The 22,304-nt window shown below is 43.0% G+C and overlaps 1 protein-coding gene across 7 annotated transcripts in view; it reads right to left on the minus strand.

Annotated features, from left to right (window-relative positions):
- The window catches only part of DNAH3 (dynein axonemal heavy chain 3), a 195,904-nt gene extending 174,790 nt beyond the window's left edge, over nt 1-21,114 (minus strand). For 5 of the 7 annotated variants that reach the window (XM_049903316.1, XM_049903322.1, XM_049903319.1 and 2 more), the window contains exons 1-9: nt 20,596-21,114; nt 17,909-18,084; nt 15,876-15,980; nt 14,692-14,914; nt 10,583-10,655; nt 8,856-9,027; nt 6,260-6,446; nt 4,057-4,252; nt 567-692 (exon numbers count right to left, since the gene is read on the minus strand). In XM_049903316.1, coding sequence (XP_049759273.1) covers nt 567-692; nt 4,057-4,252; nt 6,260-6,446; nt 8,856-9,027; nt 10,583-10,655; nt 14,692-14,914; nt 15,876-15,980; nt 17,909-17,956 — 1,130 coding nt within the window. In that variant the 5' untranslated portion in view covers nt 17,957-18,084; nt 20,596-21,114. The other 2 variants (XM_049903317.1, XM_049903318.1) reach the window with 2 other exon arrangements.
- Between the last annotated feature and the right edge of the window lie 1,190 nt (nt 21,115-22,304).

Here is a 22,304-nt window from a genome sequence, read left to right on the forward strand (position 1 = left end):
TATTTTTGGAGTAGTTACTATGTGCCAGCTATTACACATCTATTTTCTCTAACCCATAATAAAAACCTATACAGTAGGTATTATTATCACCTTTTACAAGAGGGAATTTCCCTGGCTCTGGACACAGTTCTGCATGCATTTGCAAAGGAAAAAGAAATTAAGTGACTGAAAACCCCAACCCTTAGAAACCTTAGAACCTTGAGGCTGTTTATGGGGCCATTTGAACACAATCACTCAAAGGTTTTGTCCTATTACCTGGAAAGGCCTAAGGGATGTCAGAGTGAGGGAATGGAAAGGGCACCCTCACAAGCAATGGAAAAGGAGAGTTTCAAAAAGGCAAGGGAGACTAGGAGTGAGGGGTGAAGAGTAGCCGGAAAAGAGAGACACAAAGGCTCTCAGGGGACAGGAACATGGCAAGAGGAGAGCTGGGTAGGATGGAGCCAGGAAGTCAACAGAAGTAGGAAGTGGCCCCTTTGCCAGGCTGGGTAGGGAACAGTTTTCCTTTCATATAGTTTTCAGTCTTCATGATACCGTGATGCAGCCCCATTTCGAGGCCAGATACTGACCTGCTGAGAAGAACTTGACGCGCATCCATGCAGTGTTTCTGGATCACACTTTCGTATTGGTGAGGCTGCAGAGGCAATTTTCCCACCAGTAATTCTGCTGTTCGAACAAACCTGAGGTCAGCAAATCTGCCAAAGGAGAGGGAGAAACTTCCTAAGCTGAAAAATGCTTAATAATAAATACTGCAGGTCAGGTTCAAAAGGCATATGTTCTCATTTTTTAATGAGAGGAAACTTAAGTAGATTAAAACTGTGTCTGCAATATCAGGATGTCTGAGGAAGATGTGGGTAGTCCAAAAGGATTCTTGCAAAGAGCAGAAAAATGAGTCAATTCAACTGGTGTTTACTTACGCTAAGTAAAAGAACCCAGTCACAAAAGACCACATATTGTATGATTCCATTTATATGAAACACTCAGAATAGGTAAATCTATAGAGACAGGAGATTAGTGGTTGCCCGCAGCTGGGGAGGGGGTGGGGAGTGACTGCTAATGGGTACAGATTTCTTTGCAGGATGGTGAAAACGTTCTGGAATTAGATGGTGGTGATGGTTTCACAACATTGTGACTACAACATATTATACGCTGTCTTAGTCATCTAGTGCTGCTATAACAGAAACACCACAAGTGGATGGCTTTAACAAAGAGAAATTTATTTCCTCACAGTCTAGTAAGCTAGAATTCCAAACTCAGGGTGTCAGCTCCAGGGGAAGGCTTTCACTCTCTGTTGCTCTAGAGAAAGGTCCTTCTTATCAATCTTCCTCTGGACTACGAGCTTCTCTGTACAGGAATCCTGGGTTCAAAGGCTACTCTTTGCTCCTAGTGCTTCTTTCTTAGTGGTATGAGGTCCCCCCTTCTTTGCTCGCTTCCCTTTCCTTTCATCTCTTGTAGGCCACACCCCAGGGAAACTCCTTTTACATTGAATCAGGGATGTGACCTGAGCAAGAGTGTTATATCCACCTTAATCTTTAACCACAGGCAGAGATTATGATTTACAACACAAAGGATAATCACAAAATGGAGGACAACCACACAATACAGGGAATATGGCCTAACCAAATTGACACACTTTGGCGGTGGGGGCGGGGGGGGGGGACACAATTGAATCCATGACATACACTTTTAAAGGGTGAATTTTATGGTATGTGAATTATATCTCAATAAAAAAATGAAACAGAAAAAAATAAGTAATTCCCACCTCTTCTGGACTCCTACAATTCCTGTGACCAATTTAGTGACTGATAAATGTAACAGAGAGACGACTGCTTGCAATCCCTTTGCTGGCACTGAGTCACATAAAGGAATAAGCCCCAACCCCCTATGCAGCTCACAGGCTAGCGGGAGGGACAAACAAGCAAATATACAATTATAACTCAGCGTGGTAAGTGTTATAATGGAGGTCATGACTAATTATCATGTCTTGTTGTTGTTAGGTGTTATTGACTCAGTTCTGACTCATAGGGACCCTAAGTAAAACAGAATGAAACACTGCCTGGTCCCTCATCATCCTTACAATTGTTATGTTTGAGCTCATTGTTGCAGCCACTGTGTCAGTCCACACAGCCAAGGGTCTTCCTCTTTTTTGCTGACCCTCTGTCTTCCTCTTTTTTTTTTTCTACCTTACCAAGCATGATGTCTTTCTCCAGGGACTGGTCCCTCCTGATAATATGTGCAAAGTGTGTGAGAGAAAATGTTACCATCCTTGCTTCCCGGGTGCACTCTGGCTGTATTATGAGACAGATTTGTTCGTTTTTCTGGCAGTCCATGGTATATACAATATTCTTCGCCAACACCATAATTCAAAGGCATCAATTCTTCTTTGATCTTCCTTATTCGTTGTCCAGCTTTCAAATGCATATGAGGTGCTTGAAAATATCATGGTTTGGATCAGGCGCACCTTAGTCTTCCAGGTGACATCTTTGCTCTTCAACACTTTAAAGAGGGTTTTTGCAGCAGATTTCCCAATGGAACGTGTCATTTGATTTCTTGACTGCTGCTTCCACGGGCGTTGATTGTGGATCCAAGTAAAATGAAATCCTTGACCGCTTTAAATTTTTCTCCATTTACCATGATGTTGCTTATTGGTCCAGTCGTGAGGATTTTTGTTTTCTTTATACTGAGGCATAATCCATACTGAAGTCTGTAGTCTTTGAGTTTTAGTCCTCTTTGCTTTGAGCAAAGTTGTGTTATCTGCATATTGCAGGTTCTTAATGAGTCTTCCATCAATCCTGATGCCATATTTTTCTTCCTATAGTCCAGCTTCTCGGATTAACTGCTCAGCATACAGAATGAATAAGTATGGTCAAAGGATGCAACCCTGACACACACCTTTCCTGACTTTAAACCATGCAGTATTTCCTTGTTCTGTTTGAATGATTGCCTCTGATCTAAGTACACGTTCCTCATGAGCACAATTAAGTGTTCTGGAATTCCCAATTCTTCACAATTTTATCCATAATTTGTTATGATCCACACAATCGAATGTCTTTGCACAGTCAATAAAACACAGGTAAACACCTTTCTGATATTCTCTGGTTTCAGCCAAGATCCACCTAACTTCAGCAACGATATCCCTCATCCCATGTCCTCTTCCGAATCTGGCTTGATTCAGTACTGGGTGCTTATTTTATATCAGGCACTGTTCTAAGAACTTTGCAGGTATTAAGTTATTTATTCCTCCTACCAATCCTATGGAAACCCTGGTGGTGTAGTGGTTAAGAGCTACAACTGTTAACCAAAACGTCAGCAGTTAGAATCTACCAGGCGCCCCTTGGGAACTCTATGAGGTAGTTTTACTCTGTCCTATAGGGTCGTTATCAGTCGAATTTGGCAGCAGGTTTGTTTGTTTGTTTTTTGCGGGGAGGGATATCAATCCTGTAAAAGTCCTGGTGGCACAGTGGTTAAGTGCACAGCTGTTAACTGAAAGGTCAGTGGTTGGCACCCACCAGCTGCTCCATGGGAGAAAGATGTGGCAGCCTACTTCCATAAAGATTTACAGCTTTGGAAACCATATGGGGCAGTTCTACTACATTCTGTAAGGTCACTATGAGTCAGAATCAATTTGACGGCAATGGGTTTGGGTTTTGGTTTTGGCACCAATCCTATGAAGTAGGTATTCTTATTATCCCAAATTTAGAGATAGGGAAAGCAAGGTATAGAACGGTGATGTAGCATACCCATATTACCTATGATGTGGCAGAGCTAGGATTTGAACCTGAGCAGGCTGGCTCCAAGTCTGTGCTCTTAGCCACTGTGTTCCAGTGCTTAGAGACAGGCATGGGTACCATGGGAGCAAAGAGGGCCACCTGTGAAGGGTGAGGAGTTGTCACTTACGGTCTTATGTGTGCTTTGGTCTAGAAATTTTGTACATCTTATTTCACGTCAAGGGCAGGAATTCTGTTTGATGTTATTTCCACTGTGCCCAGCCTAAGAGGTTCTCTTCTGTGTGGAAGAAACAAAGAAAGGGCAAGAAAAGGGAGGAGAAGCACTTCTTACTCTGAAAACCACAGTTCTTTCAGGCTGAGCATCATGGGGTTCACTGTGTGCAGATGCTCCTCATTCCACTTCTTGGCAGACTTGTAGATACTGTGCCAGGGCACGGGGGCCCGGATGACCCTTTGAGGAAACAAGCGAGGGATGCTCTTGATGAAGAGTCTTTTTCTCTCCATTGGATCCATGAGGATGTAATCAACTATAAACCAGAGAGCATAAACCCAGTTATTATGCAAAGATTTTGAGCACTCTGTGGTCGCAGCCTCAACACTTAGAATGTAATGAGCTGCTATCCGTTTACACTTGGAAATGTTTCCCATTGTACCAGGTCATTGGGAACACCCTGGGAATCACTAAATTGGCACAGCTCCACTCTGTGGGTATATGTTTTTTTTCTAAAGACATTTCAGAGGGGAGAGGAATGTCACTTCACAATCTGGCGGTTCTCAGAAGCTGGGGTTGAGTCCTGTTAGAGTATCTAGCATCATACGCGACAATGAATTAGTATTTGCTGATACCTCTTTAATCATTCATTGATTTCTCACACCAAGGGCTTTAACCAAAAAATCAACACATAGTAGATGACACCAGATGGTTTAGAATGGAAATTTTAAGACCAAGGGTTTCAAATACTATGGAAAGAAAGACTGGCGAAAGCTTCACAGAGTAAGTAAGATTTGAGCTGAGTCATAAAGAATAAGTAGTTTATTAGACAGGAAAAGAAGGGAAGAGCACCAGGGGCAGAAGGAACAGCGTGTGAGGAGGTACTCTGCTTTAGTAGGGTATGTTCAAGGAACTCTGAGCTATTCTGTGACAGAAATGTTAGGTATACATGGTAGAGCTCAAGGTGATAAGACTGGACAAGTAGGTTCAGGCTGGAATTTGAAAAAACTTGTGTTTATCCTTAGAAACTTGGTTCTATCCTATAGTAGTCAAGAAACCTTTAAACTGACATCATTGGAAAGCTCATTAGGAAAACAAAAATAACTAGACAACTTGGTTAAGATAGTTGTCCAGATAGAATAGGAAGGTGTATCACTGAGTAGAAGGTGAACTGATTAAGTAGAAAGGGAACTGATGTGATCACCCTTCCCTTTGATGTGTTTCTCCCATTACTGTCTAAAAATAATAATTTGATGATTACCAATCATCATATATTACCCAATGACCTATTGTGTGCACAAGACCCTGGGCTAAGGATGAAGGGGAGCTAGAATCAATAATATGGCCTTCCCCAACAAAGAACTGACAGTCTAACAGGAGAGCCAAGACCCATGAGAAGTGGAAAGATAATGCCAGTGTTAAATAACAGTAGAGAAATGAAGGCATAGGAGAAGTTTTAAAGCAGGGTGAGCTGAAAGTAGAGATAGGAAATGCTAAGAATTCAGAGAATGGAGTGACCACTGAAAGATGTCCAAAACCAAAAAACCAAACCCATTACCATCAAGTTGTTTCCTACTCACAGCAAGCCTTTAGGACAGGGTAGAACTGTCCCATAGGGTTTCCAAGGAGTAGCTGGTGGATTCGAAATGCTGACCTTTTGGTTAACAGCCAAGGTCTTAACCACTGTGCCACCAGGGCTCTCTGAGGGGTGTATTTATAATGTGTAGAGGGGTAAAAATACTTGAGAGAAGCGATGGGTCTTGAGCTAGATTTTGAAGTATGAGTACCCATTGAACCTGCTGCCATCTAATTGATTCTGACTCATAGTGACCCTGTAGGACAGAGTAGAACTGCCCCGTAGGGTTCCCAAGGCTATAAATCTTTACATAAGCAGACTGCCACATCTTTCTCCCACAGAGCAGCTGGTGGGTTCGAACCGCCAACCTTTTGGTTAGCAGTCAAGCACCTAACCACTGTGCCACCAGGGCTTCTAGAAGCTTGAGTAGGCCCTTAACATTTGTAGTGTGGTCCCAGGGTTGGCAGCATCCGCATCCCCTGGGAACTTTTTAGAATCTCGGGCCTCTCCTGAGACCTACTGAATCAGAACCTGCATTTTAACAGTATCCTCAGGTGATGTGTCAGCATGTTAACTGGTGGGAAGCACTGGTGTGGAAGTTTCTGATGGTGGGTCGTAGTGTGGAATTAAAAGCCGAATGATGTTTTTGACATTTTCAGAGGAACCAGGGTGGAGGACTGAAGTGAGAAGAAAGATGGTGCCTCCCTCACGGGAGCCCTCCGCCCAGGTATGCTCACCCAGCCTTACCAATGCTTTTCATGAGGCTACTGTAGTAATCATGTTCCTTCTCCTCAAAGAGCCCCTCAAGCAGGGCTTCCAAGGTGCTTGTTAACGGCTTGTTAGAAATCAGCTTTGAAATCCGAGTTATCACCTCTTCCTCCTCAGGGGCAATCATGTCTCTCCGGATCCCGTTGGTCAAATAATAACAGTACCTCTTCCATAAACAAACAACCAGCAAGAAAATGATCATGGATGGATAACTGTATCCAGCCACCCACACCCATCCACTGCCAAGGGGCTCTGTTCACACAGCTCCCCTCCTCAGCCTTCACTTGCTGCCATCATGCTTTCTGGACCTGTCACTTAACACTCACTGTGATGAGATCGTGGGCAAGTTTTCCTTCATGTCTCTGGAGGATTCAACCAAAGCCAGAGAGATTTCAGTGGGGTATAAGAAAGGACTGTCAAATGCCACAGGGATAGAAACAGTAGGAGTCCTGAGGCCAGGGATGCAGGCGGCATATCTAAGGATGGTTAAGAGGGATGACAAGCTCCTAAAATGGCCTCAAAGAGTTCACCTCCTTTCCAAAGCACTTTGATTGCATGGCTCATAGCTATCAGTGGGAAGGGAATCTCCAAAGCCCTAGTGAGACGTAAATGATAGGTCTTTTAAGCCAACCATGGGGCTGTGCGTTTAGAATGCAACATAAATACACAAGCTAAACAAAAATGGCCAGTGTAACCTGGTGGCCTCAGGGAGTTTCATTGATTTGTGACTTGCCTCTAAGCTGCTGGAGAGCTAAGCAGCCCTGGGAGGGACGATCTCAGATGGATGAGAAGTGCCAAGTGTAAGAAAAGGGTTTGAAACCAGCTATGAGCTTCAGAACCAACTGCGTATGATCAGAGAGGCTACTGTTGGTAATTGCCTGGTGGCGTAGTGATTAAGCATTTGGCTGCTAACCAAGAGGTCAGCAGTTTGAATCCACCAGTTGCTCCTTGGAAGCCTATGGAGCAGTTCTACCCTGTCCTACAGGGTAGCTATGAGTCGGAATTGACTCGATGGCAATGGGTTTGGTGTTCTCAGAGTTTCTCCAACCTTAATGGAAGCTGTTTAGTATAGGGCAGTATTGCCCAAAACAAAACAAAAGACCGGTTGCCATCAAGTCGATTCTGACTCATAGCAACCCGATAAGACAGAGTAGAACTGCTCCAGAGGGTTTCCAAGGAGCAGCTGGTAGATTCAAACTACCAACCTTTTGGTTAGCAGCCATGCTCTTAATCACTATGCCACCAGGGCTCCAGTATCGCCAAACGTGCTTGATTATTAGAAGTGCCTGGGGCCTCTTGTTAAAATTCAGATTTACAGACCTCTCTTCAGGCAGTTCTGGGGGTTTTAAACAAGCACCCCAAGTGATTTTTATCTTCAGACGAGTCTGAGAAATGCTGGATAGCTCTCACAAGCATAGAGACAAACTCTTATCAGCCTGACCTGGTGTAAGTTCTAGTTTTGCCTCCTATTGTGTAACTTTCGGCAAGTTGCTTAATCAGTCCATACCTCAACTTCTGCATCTGGGCAATAGAAATAATCATAGTGCCCTGGTCATGATGGGGTCAAGCAACTAGCGGGTTTAGCATTGAACTTTGCCAATAGCACATGTTTGGTCACTATGAGTTTTATTATTAAGCATTTATCATACACAATAAACCCACAGGAGTTCCTGGGTGGTGCAGTTAATGCACTTGGCTCCTAACTGAAATGTTGGCAGTTTGAGTCCACCCAGAGGCATCTTGAAAGAAAGACCTGGCAACCTCCTTCTGAAAAATCAACCACTGAAAACCCTATGGAGCACAGCTCTACTCTGACACACATTGGGTCGCCATGAGTTGGAGTCAACTCAACAGCAACTGGTTATAAATGAACAAGCTATTTGTTCTAAAGCTTTGTTCTTCTTTTACAATAGAGTTGGAAACTCAAAAGCCTACCTGGAGCCAGGCAGGCAATGTTACAAAGTGAAAATTGGCTGGACATAAGAAAGGAGTAAGAAATGGTGGGGACTGGGGAAACTGGAGAATGCATTTCTCGATTAAAGGAGCCAGCAACTACTCAGCTCCAAAGGTTTTTATTTTTCAAGAGAGGTTGAGAATCTAGTTTACGTGAGATTTCCTTCATTTTCAAAACATCTACATTTTAAATTCAGCCTACGGTAAGGCTGCCAGAAAAAACACATGATGGATTGGGATATACTTGTACTTTTACTAAAAAAAAAAAAAATGATTCGTTGTTTATCTGAGATTTAAATTTAACTAGGTGTCCTGTGTTTTGTGTTGCTTTAATTTTTGTTTGTTTGTGTTTGTCAAATCTAGCAACCCTTGCCTATGAGTTGCCATTTTACAACCTGTGTTCTAAGACGGCCCAAAGTCACCAATTCCTGGGACTTTTTAGAGCGGAGAACTTTTGCACACACACATATATACCCTCACTCACTACTCTATTATGGGGTCTGGGCATTGGTATTTTTAATACGCTCCCCGGGTGATTCTGCTGCACATCCCAGTTTAAAACCACTGAGATGCTAAGAGTGAGACTTAGCAAACTAAGAGAAAGGAAGCAATAAGAATATACCTCCAAATCTGAGTCAGATGGTTTGGGTTCTTTACGTTCTATTTCCATCTCTTGCTGTAACATCACATTAATTTGTTCTTCTGGACTCATTGGTCTGCTTCGTGGGAAGTCTGAAGATGTCGCCATCTCCTTCATAAGTGAAGAGTTTGAGGTATGGCAGGCCAACTTGATCCTGAAATGTAGATACAGCTCAGCCCTTGGTGCCTGGTTCTACATAGAGGTGCCATGGTGTCAGGCCTACCTTCTCGAACTGACAGGCGTCATTCTGTGTCATCTAATGGCATGTATGTGTAGTCAACGATGGCCTTTAACCACTGAACACCTCATGGCTATGCTGGCACTGGTTTTGTTCAGTTGGTTAATTTAATTTTATTTATAGTCTAAAAAGATTCAAATTGGCTTAAAACAAAAGGGGCGGCCGAAGTTACATAAACAAAAGGGAACTAGGAAAAAAGAGTGTGTGTGCTGAAGAAAGGGGGAAGGAAGAAACGAAGAGTAGAAGAAGAAAACTTAGGCCAAGAGACTAGGTGCTACCACTAGGAGTAAACTGTTCTGTCCTTCTGTCATCCCGGGCTATCTGGGAATTACACTCGGCCATAGAGCTTGTTAACTTTAAAAAGGAAGCACAAACGAAATAATCATATGTAGGGGACACTGAAGAACAAAACAGATGGTATCCCATAATATTTTTACCCACATGGCACAAGGATGAGAGTGTGGGCTTTGGAATCAGATTGACTTAAAGTTCACGCTCTTAGCCTCAACACTAACCCAAAAACCCATTGCTGTTGAGTTGATTCCAACTATAGTGACCCTATAGGACAGAGTAGAACTGCCCCGTAGGATTTCCCAAGAGCGGCTGGTGGATGCACACTGCTGACCTTTTTTGGTTAGCAGTAGCTGTCAACCACTGCGCCACCAGGGCTCCAGTGATTCTCAAACTCTAGTGTGGAGCAGAATCAACTAGAAGGCTTGTAAAAAAACAGATTGTTGGGCTCTACCCCTAGAGCTTCTGGCTCAGTGGGCCTAGGGTAGGGCCCAAGAATCAGCATTTCTAACAAGTTCCCAGGTGACGCTGATGGTGCTAGTCAAGGACCCACACTTTGAGCACCACTGCTCTTGCTCTACCAGCCCTAGTGGCGCAGTGGTTAAATGCTTGGCTGCTAACCGAAAGGTTGGTGGTTCGAATCTATTAGCCGCTCCACAGGAGAAGGACGTGGCAGTCTGCTTCCATAAAGATGACAGCCTTGAAAACCCAATTCTACTTTGTCCTATAGCGTTGCTATGAGTATGAATTGACTCAATGGCAACGGGTTTAATGGGCTCTTGCTCTACCCCATCAGGACACTGTAAATGTTAAATGAGTAACTGGACATAGGACACAGCCCAATATTAGGCACCAAAAGGCATTAAAAATGAACGGCAGCCACTATATCTCTTTGCCCCCACGTTTATCATTGTTCTGCTCCTTGTGTCTTATTTATCTCTATAGTCCTGACTTTCAGATAGTGCCTGTTATTTAATAGTTTCCTGATTTTTGGTAGGGAATAAATCAAAAAATAAAGTTTAGATTAAGGGTTGGTGGAAAAAAACATGAGTCACTGGTTGTCCGGGTGTGCTTTGGAGCCCAGAAGCAGAGCGCTGGGAGTGATAGAGCACAGCTTTCAGGAGACCACAACCTTCTTCCAGTGTAGTCCAGTGTCCAGCATTCCCGCAGGGAGCCTTACCGGGTCGCTTCCTCTTTGTCTCTGGAGGAAAACTTCATTTTCTTCTTGTTGGGCTCTGCTGAGATTCTACTAGCTAGAAGAGTGGGGAAAAAAAGATTTCAGTGATGGGGCAGTGGCTTGGGCCATCTTCTGATCACAGGGACATGACAATCCGGGGCAGCCCAGGGGTACAATAAGGCAAGCGGATACAGTCCAGTGGGATGAGGCCGGATAAGTGGGCTCTGGTCTCCCCTGCATCGCTAATTAACTGTGTGACCCTAAAGAAGTGACTTCATCACTCCAGGCCTCAGCTTTCCCAACTGTAAAATGGGGATGAGTATACTCTCTATTTACCCACACATTTGACAAGTACTAGCGATTGCCTACTTGATTCACTCCCCAACACTGTATGCTCTAGTTTCTAAACATCACTTGGATTATTATTTAATATTTATCTTTAAGTAGATACAGACTTTTAAAACCTAGCACATTTATTTTTAAAGGAAATTTTATATGATGATCATACATAGAAAAATCAGTTTCATTTACCATACATGTAACTATTAAAATAAAAAAATCAATATCATTTGCAATAAATAGAAAGTAACTGGACAAACAAATTCAATCAATGGTATCAAAAATTACATTATTAAAATTTAGCTAGACACTGTTACTTGCTTAGGTCTCTCTAGCCTGAGGCAATTAACAAGTAATAGAAAAGTGTTAAAGACATATTAAATTGACAATTTGAAGGAATCAAAAAGAGCTGAAGACTCCCAATCCAAGATGTGGAGCCCTGCTGGCTTAGTGGTTAAGAGCTACAGCTGCTAACCAAAAAGGTCAGCAGTTCGAATCCACCAGCCGCTCCTTGGAAACCCAATGGGGCAGTTCTCCTTTGCCCTATGGGGTCGCTATGAGTTGGAATCGACTCGACAGCAATAGGTAATCGACAGCAATGTATCATGAGTTCATACTTTCAGCTCCCCAATCTGCTCTGATCACAATAATAGACAAAATAGCCTTTAAAAACTAAAAACACACTGCAATGTTCAACAAGATGCTCTTCTCTGTGGACCTGAAATAAAACAAAAAGCGTGAAGTAAAGTCACAAACTCATTGAATTCTGGTCCAGCAGCAGACAGAAGTAGTTAGGAGTCTGATAACAGGCGGAATCCAAAAACACACCTTGACAGTTGGGAACCGGAACCCGGCTCATGCCATGAAGCCAAGGACTGAAGCGAAGCTTCCCCACCCATGAAGTCAGGCTAAGACACAGCAGCAGGAGCATGGGTTTAAAGTCTATGTATCCTGAATTCATGTCGTGACTGGAGATGCAGAAAAAGACTGACAACAACTAGGCAAAGCCTCCTACTGCCACAGAGACCAGATTTACGAGATCCCAAACATCACCTTGGGATGGGAGCCCCAAGCACCAATATAAGACCAGATACTGATTTGGAATCCTAAGAAGTATAAGAAAGGCATAAGAAAAAAAGTTAGATTAAGAAGGGTATATCACAGCACTTCGGGGACACTGAGCTTCTCTTAAGGGTGATGGAAAAATTTGGGAACAGTTATGGCGGATGGTTGAAGAACACGATGAATGTAATTCAAAGTCACTGAACTGTGCCTGTATAGGTTGTAGAAACATCAAATATTATGTTACCTACATATTTATCACAACAAAAAAAAGTGTGTGTTAAAAAAGTCCACCCTGTCCGATTACATTTATACGTAAGAACAAGCAAAGCTAGTCTACGGTGATAGAAATCAGAAAGTTGTTATTCTGGGGTGGGGTGGGTGATGTGGGTTTGGAGAGAGAATTCCTTGGAAAGGAATACAAAGAAATTTTTTTCTAGTGATGGAAATCCTCTATATCTTCTTTGGGTGGTGGCTATACAATATAAATGATTGTCAAAACTCACTTAACTAATCTGACAGAAACTAGAGGAACCCCCAAGACTATGGCCCCCCTGACGCTCTGCTAACTCAACTGAAGCTACTCCCGAAGGCCACTTTTCAGACAGAAATTAGCAGGCCTATAAAATGAACAATAACGCACGTGAGGAACATGCTTCTTGGTTCAATCAAATATATGAGACCAAACGGGCAACTCCCACCCAAAGGCTAGACGAGAAGGCAGGAAGGGACAGGAACTGGACAAATAGACACAGGGAACGCGGGGTGGAAACGGGGAGTGTGCTGTCACACTGTGGGGATTGCAACCAATGTCACAAACAGTATGTGTATAAATTTTTGAATGAGAAATTAACTTGAATTGTAAACTTTCACCTAAAACACAATTAAAAAAAAAAAACCTCATTGAACTGAGAACTACAGGTCTGCACATTTTATTGTATGTGATTATAACTCAATTTAAAAGAGAGCGAGATGCACACAGTAAGAAGAGGAAAACCCTCAACATCAGCCTGCAAATGGAAACATCAAGACACACAAGAAAAACTAATACTTACAAAATAGCCAGAAAACTCAACAACTGAGTGATGAATTCACAAAACGGAAATAACACAGCAATTATCAATACTGCTACAAAGCAAATGTTTAAGATCCTCAAAGAGATATTGAAAGGACTATGCCCATAAGAATAGAATAAGAAATGGTGGGGCGGGGGAGACACAAGTGGAACCAATTAGAAAATCTGAAAATGAAAAAAAAAAAATCATCATTAAAATAAAATACACTCATTAAATATGAAAAACTCAAGACTGAAAGGAGTTGAAAAGCAAGTTAATGAATCAGGTATAACTGAGGAATTCACCCAGACACAGCACAGAGAGAAAAAAGTGAAAATGAGTTTGAGACAGAGGGCAAACTGACAGGCTCCAACTTATATCTAACATGAATTACTAAGCAGCTATATGTGTACCAGATGGGATTACATAAATTAATAAATATACAGTATTTTGGCTGGCAGCCACCAAGATGGCCCCCAATGATCCTCACTTCCTGGTATTCATGCCCTTCTGTAATCCCCTCCCCTTGAGTGTGGGCTGGACTTAGCGACTTGGTTCTAATGAATAGAATATGGCAAAAGCGATGGGATATCATTTTTTGAGATTAAGTTCCAAAAAGACTTATGGTTTGCATCTTGAGTACTCTCTCTTCCTCTCCCATGTGTTTGCTCTGAGGGAAGCCAGAAGCCATGTCATGAGCTGCCCTATGGAGAGTCCCACAGGGCAAAGAACTGATGTTTCTGGTCAACAGACAGCAAAGACCTGAAGCCTGTCAAGAGCTACACGAGTGCGCTTGGAAGTGGATCCTTCTCCAGTTGAGCCTTCAGATGACCATGGCCCTGGCCAACACCTTGACTATATGGTTGTGAGAGATGCTGAGCCAGAACCACACAGCTAAGCCATGTCTGTGGGCCACGTCCTGACCCACAAAAACTGTGAGATAATAAATGTTTAGTGTTTTTAGCCACTAAATTTTGGGATAATTTGTTACACAGCAATAGATAACACAAGTACATAGAACAGGCTCTGATATATGATAAACCAGTTAAGCAATTGCAAATGACTTGATTACAACTCATGGCAACCCATCGTGTATCAGAGTAGAACTGTGCTCCATAGGGTTTTCTTTTCCTTCTTTCTTTTTTTTTTTAGAAGAGGAAGAAAAGATTTATTATTGAATAAGCAATTAAACCAGAATGCGATGCATCATAGGCAATCTGCTAAAGTGACTACAAAGATAGAAAGGAATCTTAACCATTATATAGCAAAGGGGATACAATCCATTACATTCACGTTTCCAAGATAATTGTTAATTTTCTGATGTTTCTGCCCAGGAGATAAGGCTGGGCCACCTGAGTCCTTTGGGGTTTCAATGGCTGATTTTTCTGGAAGTAGAACACCAGTACTTTCTTCTCAGGTGTCTCTGGGTGGGCTCAAACAGCTAACCTTTCAGTTAGCAGTCGAGCACGTCACAGTTTGCACCACCCAGGGATGCCAGTATATGAAAAATGGTCTATAAATGTTAGCCATTATAATCATTTCCACTTCAGAGATAAGGAGACTAAGACTCTACAAGGTTATTCAAAGTTAGCTAGAGTAAGAGGTAGAGCTGGGATTGGAACCCAGGATTAGAAATCACATTCTGCTTCTAAATACCTGGTGGCAGCCCCTGAAGGTTCCTTTCCCTAGGGACATTGATGGTGACTGGCTGATAGCTCTTCACCAGGCCCTTTAGCTTCAGGTCCTGGGCCATCAAGGAGTAGTTGTTGGCAATGGAGTCGCTAGGTCCACGGTGGTGATGCTGCTCTTTGAAAGGGGCAGCCAGAGTCCATGATGTACGTTGCATCAAGGGGGGATAAAAGCTGTGTGACATGACAGTCTACAAGGGAAGAAATGCAGAGGAGATGTGATGAGGCTCCCCTCAGGAAGCCTGGGCTCTGTGGGGCCTGGGCTCTGCTCGCCGTGAGACTCACAGAGCCCCATATGCCTTAGACTGTGTTTCTACCTTCTGCACATCTAACCTCACTATCCATGAAAACAACTGTACTTCTCTGATTACTGTGTGATTTCTAATGGAAAGGATGACAGTTGGAATTCAGTACATGGTAAGTTTGTGGGTCAAATAATCTCTCCATCTATTGCCTCTATTCCTTATCAGTAAAAACTAGTTGCTGTGGGGTCGATTCTGACTCATGGCGACCCCACGTGTGTCAGAGTAGAACTGCACTCCATAGGGTTTTCAATGGCTGATTTTTCAGAAGTAGATCACCAGGCCTTTCTTTTGAGGCACCTCGGAGTGGACTTAAATCTCCAACCTTTCTGTTAGCAGCTAGACATTAACCGTTTGTACCACCCAGGGACTCTATTCCCTAAAGAGATGGCTACAAGGTAGATATAAACCAAAAAAATCAAACCTGTTGCTGTCAAGTCAATTCTGACTCATAGAAACCCTACAGGACAGAGTAGAACTACCTCATTTGGTTTCCAAGGAGCACCTGGTGGATTTGAACTGCCGACCTTTTGGTTAGCAGCCATAGCTCTTAACCACTATACCACCATGGTTTCCATAGTTACCCTCATTTTACAATTGAAGATACAGAAGTTTAGAGAATTTAAATAATGCAACAGCTAAGTGGTGAAGGCCAGGTTCTAACTCATCTTTGTGCGACTGCATGGCTCTTTCTCCTACACAGCTGTAGCCTCTTCCAGTGGCAGAAATGACCAAAGCCCCTAATCACACTCGTCTAATCTGACTGTTTGCTCCACCAGAAGTAAACACTGAATAGGTGGTAGGGCACCTCGTCACCCTGAGCAGAAGTGTGGCAGCCAGCTGAGCATACCCGATAGAGTTCAGACGGTTCCTCGTTGCCGGAAGCAGGCAGAGGGGGCAGCTCTGGCCGCTTCTGGGAGTGGCTCATGTGATGTATCGAGTCATCTCTGGTGATCTGTGGAAAATGGAAACGAAGCCACTCTTTAGGAACCCAGGAAAGCTTTCCCAGCCTCTGAGAGTAAGGTAAGGAGTAAAGAGGTCTCCAGAAAAGGTTTCAGAAAGAGTTCTGCCCATCAAGCATGTTTTTCATACATTCTGTATTTTTCTTTTTTGAACCATTATTCTCTCCTCCAGCATCTCCCCCTTGGCTTTCCGTCTATGAGCAAATCTGGAGATTTTTTTTTTCCCCTGGGAAGAGCCCAAATTCTGAGGAGGAGTCCCAGCTATTCTACCCTGGGCTATGATTAAAGGGGTTGACTTAAAAAAAAAAAAAAAAAAAAAAGGTTCTTTCATTTCACGTATACAAAGTTCCAAATAAAAATCTGCTCATTCAGTGGTGTTGCATTTTATGTGTGTAACACACAAGCAGCTTTCTCTGCTTCCGGGAAAAGAACAAAATATAATTTAAATAGTGTGGGTGTTTAAGCCCACCGTTTCATTCAGTGAGTGTGTACTCAGGAGTGAGCCTCAGGTAGGAGGTGTGAACTTGTGGCTACCCTGGTCACTCCAGCTCCCATGTGTCTTTCCTGGGGCGAGCAACTTGCAGAGCTCAAAGTGACTGTACTATTGAACTATACCATGTGTATTTCTGTCTTGTGACCCAGCCCCTATGTGCAAGACAACTACGTCACCTGGGGCTGGGATGGAGAAACTGCAATCTGTTCCAACGCTGGATGAAAACTCCAGGGCTGGGCTTATTGAGAGATACTGCTGAACTACACTTTAAAGATGCTTTAAGGGACTTCCAAGGGTCATAATGGTGCTCTGGAATTTTCACCTTAGGTAATGACTTTGAACTTAACTCCTATGTAAGATGGGACATAAGTATATGAGTTTTATTTACTTGGATAGGCAAACTATGCCAGGCAGAATAACCAGAGAGGCATATGAGTCAGTTATTAGCCACCTCTATCTCCAGGCAACCCCTCCTTCATTGCTGACTCAAATTAACCTTCATCATCTCCCCTGGAGCACCTACCTCACTAAATAACAACAATAAAACAATACCGACCATTGTTCCAAAGCATTATGAGCCAGGCACTGTACAGCCCTATGAGAGTTTTTACACCCATATTGTAGCTGAAGAAACTAAGGCTCAGAGAGAATAGGTAACACATCCCAGCCAGACAAGAGCAGTGGCTTGACTTCTAAGCCAGTGCTTTTAAACGCATGCCACTCTGTAGCCCAACACATTGGAAGTTACATGGCAACTTACTTTAGGAAGGCTGTTGTTGTTGTTTGTTGAGTTGATTCCAACTTACAGCAACCCTTATAGGACAAAGTAGAACTGCCCCATAGGGTTTCCTAGGCTGTAATCTTTACGGGAGCAGATCACCAAGACTTTTCTCCCAAGGAGCTGCTGGTACGTTCGTACCGCCAACCTTTTGGTTACCAGCCGAATGCTTTAACCGCTGTGCCACCAGGGCTCCATTAGGAAAGCTATTGACCTTTAAATTAAACAAAACCATCCAAACCCATCACCAAAGATGCGTACTGAGCCTGAGATCTTTAAAAACACAGAAAAGGTGTATTGATCAAATGGCCTAATTTATTTCCTGGTTCTCAAAATTTGTGGCGCATTGGACTCACCAATGGAGCTTTATTAAAAGTGGAGATGCCTGGATCCCCACCTCAAACATGAAGAGTTTGGGAACCACTGATCCTACTATTTTCAACTTAAAGAACTTGCAATGTTGATTTAAATCACTGCATCTTGTTTCTCTGCTATAGACCTCAATTTCAGGGATCTGAGAATTTATGACCTTCATGAGCCCCCTATTTCACTACTGAAATTACTACGAAATCTGCACTGTTGAGGAGACAAAATGGAAAAATCCCACATCAACTTAAAAGGAACCTGGAAATCCAAAGCAGATGCCATACCATCCAAGGAAGATTTTGGCAGCAGTACTTTGAGGAATATGAAGTCATTCATGATTTTCTTCAGGATCCCAGACGTAAGGCAAATCCTGACAAGTAAGAGCTGTCTGTAGTTTGTCTTTGCAAGCAAGAAGGGTTTGTGATCAGTGGGAACCTTTCCCTTGGCCTAGCTTTTAAATCTGTTTCAAACAAAAATCCTCATTAAAGGAGCAACAAGCAAACGCCACAGAATTCAAACATCCTGAGTAAGTTACAACAAGAGTGGGAGTAAGCAGTTAAACCAAAAAACCCTGACCTCTGCAGTCAAGGAAGATGTTAATATTCTGGAAGTATCTTGGCATTCATGATTTTGGTCAGTGTGGGGTAAACCTCCTTTCAGCCCTGAAACCAATTGGGAAGTAACTCATTCCACCGAAAGAAACAGACAAGTTGTAAAGTCTGTCTGATTCCAGGCCCTGGCTCCATGGCAGGGCATGTGTCACAGGCCTGACCAATCAGAATACTCCATCCTCCTAAACACATTGATTGGTTCCGGGATAGGCATGTGACCCAAACTGGGTTGGTCAGAGTCTTTCCCGATACTTTGCTAGAGCTATTGAGAAAAGGCACTTTCCTTTCATTAGGGTCACTAATTATGAGGCTATTTATGACTAGGGCCATCTTTGCCCTATGTCAGGAAAAGCTTACCTTAGAATAAAGCTAATGAAGAAGGAAGCAGAGCCACCAGAAGGAGAAAGACAGACACCCAATGACATCAGCTGGACCTCTGGTCTCAACCTGGACCTCTCGGTCACCTGAGCTCAGAGTTTCCCTTTGGGGTTTGAGCCAGTTTGAATTATAATTCTGTTCTTTAAAATTCTACAGTTTTCTCCATACTGAGAGATTGTGATCCAAGGAATAGGCACAGAGAAAGTTAATTCAATAACAGAGTGCCCAGGTCAGAGAACAGAGATACTGCATTATACACACAGATAAGCCAGTCGTGGGATATGAAGAAAGCAAACCATGAGCATTTTGCAGAGCACAATAAAGAGACGCATAGCCTCTGCAGAAGCTTTGCAGGAACTCAAGCTTTGAGCTAGTTCATAGGCACAGACTAAGACTTATACACAAAGAGTCATAAATGCCCTGATAGCAGAAAATATCTCAGTTCTGGGACAGGAACATGTGGGACACACACAAAATAAGCAGATCTGGAAATCAATTCCCGAACAGAACAAAGAGAGTTTTCTCGATCATACCTGCCTAAAAATTCTCTGTGACACCTTCAAGGGGAGGAGATGGAGGTTTTTATAAGAACTACCTGACTATGCAAAATGATTTGTCAAAATTATTAACGCTTAACTCTTCTCTTTGGTAAACTGCAAGGGGTTTTCATAAAGGTTTCGAACTGGTTCTTCCCGGTTCAATCATGGCCGAGGAAGTAAAATTTGAAAAGACCCAAATCTTCCAAATTTGGGTGAACTGGAAAGATAACCAGAAAGGGAAAAATTATGTATTGAAGCCATAACAGGTTGAAGCCCTGCTGGAAATTTAATCTCCCTCTTAGAAAATAAGGGCAGTGTACCTGTTGCCTAGCAACCAAATCTCTCTTTTGAGCATATTTTGAGCAGAGTCAGAAACAGAGGTGCCCCGCTCAAAGAGGGCAGCCAGCCACACCACTTGAATTTGCATCACTCTCCACAGTCCTGCCAAAAATCCAATCTCACACATCAGGCACCTGAAAAGACTCACCATGCCTCTTCCGAGTCTCCTACTCTAGGGCTTCAACCCATAATTTTTCCTGTTCCAGTTATCATTCTGGATCACCCAAATTTTTTTTTTTTTTTTAATTCTGGTCTTTCTGCTTTTGCTGCTTCAGTCTGACTGAGTTTGAAGCCCTGGATTTCATTTCAGGGTATGGGTTCAGTCATTAGCAACGAATCCATTTTAATTTCATACAGTTTCATTTTAAAATGCTCTTCTGGGCACTTTAATGTATGGCAACCCAGTGGATCTTGGCTTTTTTACAGCTAGGATTCTGGCACCAGGTTGAGTAAAACAGTTACTTTCAGGAGGCTTATTTCTGACTGCGTATGTTTGCATCTCCTTTGTGAAGGCAGTTCCCAAATGCCTCTCTGAGGACCTGTTAGACCACAATTAATCAGGGCCTAGTTAAAAATACAGATTCCAGGGCCCCACTCCAAAACTTCTGAATCAGAATCTTTGGGTGTCGAAACCAAGATTCTATGTTATTTTGATGTGCAGCCAGAGTTGGGAATTGTTGAATGGAATATATGATCTAATGGCCTTGGAAGGGTAGGGAAAAGAACAACGGACATCTATTCCTGAATTTTTCACAGCAAAGCTTGAGGATGTACGAAAGTCTAATACAGAAAAAGCACAGTTCAAAGGTTATAACATAAAAATTTGATTAGCACACTTGCTCAGTCAAGAGACTCTAACAAGACAATTGGTCTATGACAGAAGCATTCCCCGCCCCCCCACTCCCAAATCCTCGAAAAGCCCGTTGCCGTTGAATCAATTCCGACTCACAGTGACCCTATAGGACAGAGTAGAACTGTGGATTTGAACTGCCGACCTTTTAGTTAGCAGCTGGTAGCTCTTAACCACCGCACCACTGTGGCTCCAATCCTCTACGTGATGAAAATATAGGTAAAAAAAAAATATGCCTTAAAAGTCACACTTACCCTCCGAGATGAGCAATCTATGTCATTTGTGGTATCCATTTTAATTAGACCTATCAAAAAAAAGAATGAAGAGCTCTCAGTTTCTGCAGGGACACTCCTCTCTGACTAGTGGCTGTGAAATTCACCCTTCTTTATAGCATAATGGGGATGACACAGAAAACAGAACTTTCTGTCATGTTCTGGAAGCTCTGTTCACAGGGCCACCTCTCTGAGGTCATAGACTTCAGCCTCCTGAGGAGTTGCCTGGTAGAAGAGGAGAGAAAAGGAAGATGGAGAGTGAAGAGGCAGCATTGGGGTTCTGCTGGGTTTTCTTGCTCCAGTCCCTACTCCTTCTGCAATGGCCACCCTTCCTTCCCGCTGAGTGGCTCCTTTCTTGGAACTTTTCCAGGAAAACACCAAGTTCACTGTAGAATAAAAATGGAAGCAAGGTTACATGCTAATACTGAGAGAAGAGGGAGCAAGCACCCCACCAAACAACCCCTTTGCAGCCTCCGCTTTCTCCCTCCTCCTGTTTTACACAGGTCTTGGGGCCAGTAACTAGGTTTCAGCGTCTGTTGCTAAGGGAAGGAGGGGCCTCTGCCATGCCCAGATACAAGACTGGGCTTGACCTGCCTCCATGTCCTGGTCTCTCCCTTTGCTGGGGGCCAAGCTGGAAGCAGGAAGTATTGGTGACAAAGGGGAAAATGGGATTGCGCTTAGCAGTGATCCAAGAATGAAAAGGTCAGTGGCAACAAGAGCCAATGCCTTTGGACAGGTCCAAATGCAAACAGCATGGTGGTTAGATTCTTCGGTTCTAGAGTTGGACAGGTCTGGGTTCAGCTCCTGCTCTTCCCAGTAATGAGCTATGTGTCTTCAGTAAGTTCCTTCTTCTAAGCACTTGCTTTCTCTGTAAAAGGGCAATATTATTAGTATCTACCTCAGAGGATTGATTTGAAGATTTTATGGGATAACATTTATAAAACAATTTGCACATGGTAGAAGGGTAACCAACTCATTTAGGTTTGCTCAGGACTTCCTGGGTTTTAGCGCTGAAAGTCTGTATCCTGGTAACCCCCTCAGACCCAGGTAAACTGTGACAGTTGGTTATTCTACAGCGTGTCATTGTACAAATGTTGGCTAATATCAAAAATTATTATGAACACAGAAACACACCAACACACATAACAATATTAGCTGCTGCCCAAACATTCAAAGAACATGTTACACATCTGCCTTTCAAAGTTCTCTCAAAACCAAGTTAGAATCATAAAGAGAAAAGAAGTTCTGATACATGCTACAACATGGATGACCTTTGAAAACATTATACTGAGCGAAATAAGCCGGACACAAAAGGACAAACACTGTATAATCCCACTTATATGGAATACCTAAAATAGGCAAGTATCTTAGTCATCTAGTGCTGCTATAACAGAAATACCACAAGTGGATGGCTTTAACAAAGAGAAATTTATTCTCTCACTGTCTAGTAGGCTACGAGTCCAAATTCAGGGTGTCAGCTCCAGGAGAAGGCTTTCTCTCTCTATTAGCTCTGGAGGAAGGTCCTTGTCATCAGTCTCCCCTTGGTCTGGGAGCATCTCAGCACAGGAACCTCAGGTTCAAAGGACACGCTCTGCTTCCGGTGCTGCTTTCTTGGTGGTATGAGGTTCCCAACTCTCTAGCTTACTTCCCTTTCATCTCTTGAGAGATAAAAGGTGGTCCAGGCCATACCC

Source organism: Elephas maximus, chromosome 12, assembly GCF_024166365.1.
Source record: "Elephas maximus indicus isolate mEleMax1 chromosome 12, mEleMax1 primary haplotype, whole genome shotgun sequence".
Lineage (NCBI taxonomy): Eukaryota > Metazoa > Chordata > Mammalia > Proboscidea > Elephantidae > Elephas > Elephas maximus.